General features: G+C 40.5%; 1 protein-coding gene across 1 annotated transcript; it reads left to right on the forward strand.

The window, feature by feature from the left end:
• The first annotated feature begins 405 nt into the window (after window positions 1-405).
• LOC149148696 (uncharacterized) lies at window positions 406-3,695 on the forward strand. The gene is made up of 2 exons (XM_089442255.1): window positions 406-1,330; window positions 3,289-3,695. Exons 1-2 carry the CDS (start codon window positions 406-408, stop codon window positions 3,693-3,695), a joined length of 1,332 nt encoding a protein of 443 aa, XP_089298381.1.
• The last annotated feature ends 402 nt before the right edge of the window (window positions 3,696-4,097 follow it).

Here is a 4,097-nt window from a genome sequence, read left to right on the forward strand (position 1 = left end):
TTATGCAACTCCTCCTATAAAATCTTCACAAAAATCCTTGCCTCCCATCTCAAACCTCTTCTGTCGATGTTAATTTCAGAATAGCAAGGAGGCTTCATGGCTAACAGGCAAATATCCGACTCCATTCTATTGGTTCAGTAAGCCATTCATTCTAGTCATTCTAGGAAAAAAAAGGGCTTCGTTCTGAAATTGGACTTGGCAAATGCTTTTGACAGGGTAAGGCATTCCTTTCTTTTTGTTGTACTTCAGAAAATTGGTTTTTCTCCCTCCTTACTTGATATTATAAGAGCCTATATCTCTGGACCTTGGATTGCTCCTCTTATCAATGGTAGACCTGGACCTTCTTTCTGATCCTCAAGGGGTTTAAGACAAGGCTGCCCCTTATCCCCTTATCTTTTCCTCTTAATGGCAGAGTCTTTCAGCTGTGCGCTTGACCATAAGAGGCAGGCAGGTCTCATCACTGGTATTAAATTTGAAGATGGAGTGAAAAACATCAACCATTCTCAATTTGTTGATGACACTCTGCTGCTGGGAGGGGCGACTACGATCATAGCTCGAAGATTCAAATCCTTGCTAGATCAATTCATGAGATATTCAGGGGGCCAGATTAACCATCTCAAAAGCTGCATTTACGGATGGAATGCCTCAGCTCAAATGATTCAAAGCATTGCCACTATATTTTGTGTCCCTTGCAAGTTAAATTGGGACTATTTAAGCTACCTGGGAATGCCAGTGAGTATTGGGAATGCAAGGGCAGATGTCTGGGAATTAACCTTAGACAAAATGAAAAGAAAAGTCCAGAGATGGGGAACCTCTTGGCTCAATCCAGCTGGATGGCTGGTGCTTCTCAAATCGGGTCTTTCCTCCCTCCCCCTTTATCAATTTTCCCTGGCCCAGGCTCCAGCTTCTTTCCACCGTAAAATGGACAGTATCCTCAGATTCTTCCTTTGGCAGGGAGGGAAAAATGAGAAGAAAAAATTCAACTTGGTTGGATGGAAACAAGTCATACAAAACCAGGAGAAAGGAGGCCTTGGCATTAGATCCCCAACCCTCATGAATATAGCTTTTGGAGGAAAGTTGATATGGAGACTCATTGAAAACCAAACAGCCTGGTGGAAAAAAGTCCTGGAGGCAAAATACCTCAGCCAACCAAGGCAGCATCTTCTTGAAGCTGAGATCCCCAACAGAAACTGCACAAAGATTTGGAAGCTATGTAAAAAAGCCATCACCTTCATGGCGCAAAACGTTTCTAAGGTGCCCAAAGGAGGTAAGGAAGTCAACATCGGCACTGATAAAATCATGGGAAATCCGCCAATCAACAGCCTCCCAGGTATGGATTCAATAACACTCTTCCTCCAAAGTAAAGGGATATGTAACTTAAACCAAATTTCTCAATGGGATGCATTATCCCATGCTTGGATGCAATGGAATTTTCCTCCCATCCCTCAACGACTCAAAGGCAACTTTGATAACTTCTGTAAACATCTGCACAACATTGCTCCCACCTTTGAAAATGACAAGGACGATTTCAGATGGGACCCTACAGGAACTAGCTACACAATACAAGCAGGGTATGATTATTTGAATAGCAAGGAATAGCCATCGCCAACATGGATACACTAGAAATCTGTATGGAAAGCAGAAGCAATTCCTAAAGTTAAATTCTTCATGTGGACACTTTTGAAAGAAAAAACTCTCACTGCAGAGAACCTTAAAAAAAGAGGCATTGTTGGACCTTCCAGATGTCCTAATTTCCAAGATGCAGAGGAGTCTATACAACATCTTTTTATCTCATGGCCTTTCACAGTCTCTTGTTGGAGTAGTATCAATCCTTTCGCGCTCCTCATCTAGAATTCTCATCAATCTATTGGAGAAGCTCTAAACAACTGGAAAAGAAATTACCCCTAGCAATCCATGAAACATAATCCTGCTAAGAGAGTGTGGGAGGCCCCCCCTCTTGCTATCTTATGGAGGATATGGATCGCTCAGAACAACATGATATTTAGAGATAAAGAGACTTATATCAGGCATCTCTGTATTAAGGCAAAAAGTCTGGCAGTTGAAACTATTGCTTCTAAGCTCACAAAAAAAATTCATATATCTAGCCTATGGGCCGAGGAAAAAAACTTGATCAGAAATCTAATAGAAAATATAAGTATTCCCCTAACAGTGAATTCCTGCAACAATCTGGGCAAGGCTAATAGTTTCAAATGGAAAATTTGATTAAAGCAGATCGATTTCAACAATTGGCTTCGCTCAAGTAACATCCACTCGTTTTTTGACGGTGCCTCTAAATCTAATCCGGGAGTTGCGGGAGCAGGGGGCATTATCTTCAATCCCTTTGGTGAGCCCTTAGTCTCATTTTAATGGTGTTTCGGGATCCTCTCAAACGACAGATCTGAGTCTCTGGTCCTCTACCAAGGCATACTTCAGCTATAGACACAGGGAATCAAAAACGCTCTCATCTCCGGTGACTCTGCTATCATTATTAATTTAATGAACAACAAGCAGAAAGCTTCTAATATTTTCTTGCAGCAAATCATCAACAGATGCAAAGTATTGATTAACCATGATAAGGAATTCCAATTCTATCACATCCTTTGATCCATCAACCAAGAGGCTGACAAACGGGCCATTCATGCTTGCTCTCAGCCCAAAGGAAGCTTGCTCTGTAACAATGAAGATTCATTTCAATACCTCCCTTGATTTTCATGATTACTTTAAACTGTTTATGTCAAATGATTTGTGCTCCTGTCAAAGCTTACCCGGACCAAATCTTCTTTAATCCTGAGGCCCTATGTTGCAATCAACCAATAATACCCTCATATCCCATTGTAGATCTTGTTGTATCTCCTAAATCTTTCTTCCCCTTTGGATTTTGTGAACGACCTAGATCCTTTCACGTGATCTGGCATGCTTTGGGTCTCTGCCCACCTGTTATTTATCATGGGAAGCTTCCCTCTCATCTGCAATTTCCCCTCTTCTCATTTGTTTATCCCTTTTCTCTCGCTCCCTTGGTTAGCAGTTGGTTTTTGACTTCTAGATCTGTGATTCCTCCATCGATCAGGCTCCTTCCTGCCCGATACTCCCTTTTTGGGTTGACAAGCATCTCCAACTTGCCTCAGTGAAATCCTCCTTTGTCTTACTATGCTTCCTATCACTCAGCTTTAGTCTCTATCTTAAAATCTGGAATTCCCCTCAGTTTTGTCTTCAATTTCCTCAGACCCCCTTCTACTCTTTTCCCTGCCACTCTAATTAACATATTGGTTATCATTGTCATCAATTCAGCCTATGGGAGCCTTCATTCAGTGTCATTTCAAGTCCAATTTGAAGTTCTTTGGATGGACCGCAGTGAAGATTGTCTCCATTGCCGTGACCTGCAAGCAGAACTTGAGCAAGTTAGAGCTCACCAGCATCTCTTGGATAAGAAAATCGAAGCTGCTTCCAGGATCATTTCAGCAAATTATGAAGCTGATATCAGCCTCTTCCTTCATTGCATCTCCTCTCTCCAGGAGCAATTCAACTCTCTTAAAAACACCTGTGTGCACATTCAGGAATCTGTTGATATTCTCAGGTATATGATGGACAAGATCAATGCCCCAAGTACCAGTTCCTCTAGCATAAAAATCGCAGAAGTTGATAGCCACCCAGAGAACTCCACTGCTCAACAAATCAATCACATAAGCATAGATTAGATGTTTTGTAAAGTCAGTTTGCTACTGTTTCAGTTTTTCCGAATTTACACTTGTGTTAGAGTCCTTCAAGTAGATTATGAAAGAATTTCAGCGGAATCCTTCAATGTAATACAGCTGCAAGCTCATCCTATGAGCTCTTCTCTTGTATTGTTGGAGCTTAGTCTTCCCTTCTTATTTTGAATACATACAGCACCCGATTTCGTGAAAAAAAAAATATTAGGTTTAATATTGGGTATAATATTGAGTTTATAGTATTGGGTTTAATATTATGATGTATAATATTAGGGTTAGTACTACAGTTTAATATTGGGTTTATAATTAGCGTTTATGATATTAGGCTTAATATTTGATTTAATATTATGTTTTATAATGTTGGGTTTAATATTAGGGTTTTAATGATAT

The sequence above is a fragment of the Pinus tabuliformis genome, chromosome 9 (assembly GCF_031772625.1).
Source record: "Pinus tabuliformis cultivar Carrire ecotype Pingquan chromosome 9, CPIR1, whole genome shotgun sequence".
NCBI classification, from domain to species: Eukaryota; Viridiplantae; Streptophyta; class Pinopsida; order Pinales; family Pinaceae; genus Pinus; species Pinus tabuliformis.

What these genes read in the sequence shown, in the direction of transcription:
- LOC149148696 (XM_089442255.1), top strand. Translation starts at nt 406, where the DNA reads ATGGCAGAGTCTTTCAGCTGTGCGCTTGACCATAAGAGGCAGGCAGGT. An exon ending in GCCAATCAACAGCCTCCCAG is followed by an intron (nt 1,331 to 3,288) that starts GTATGGATTCAA and finishes TCATCAATTCAG; the next exon opens with CCTATGGGAGCCTTCATTCA.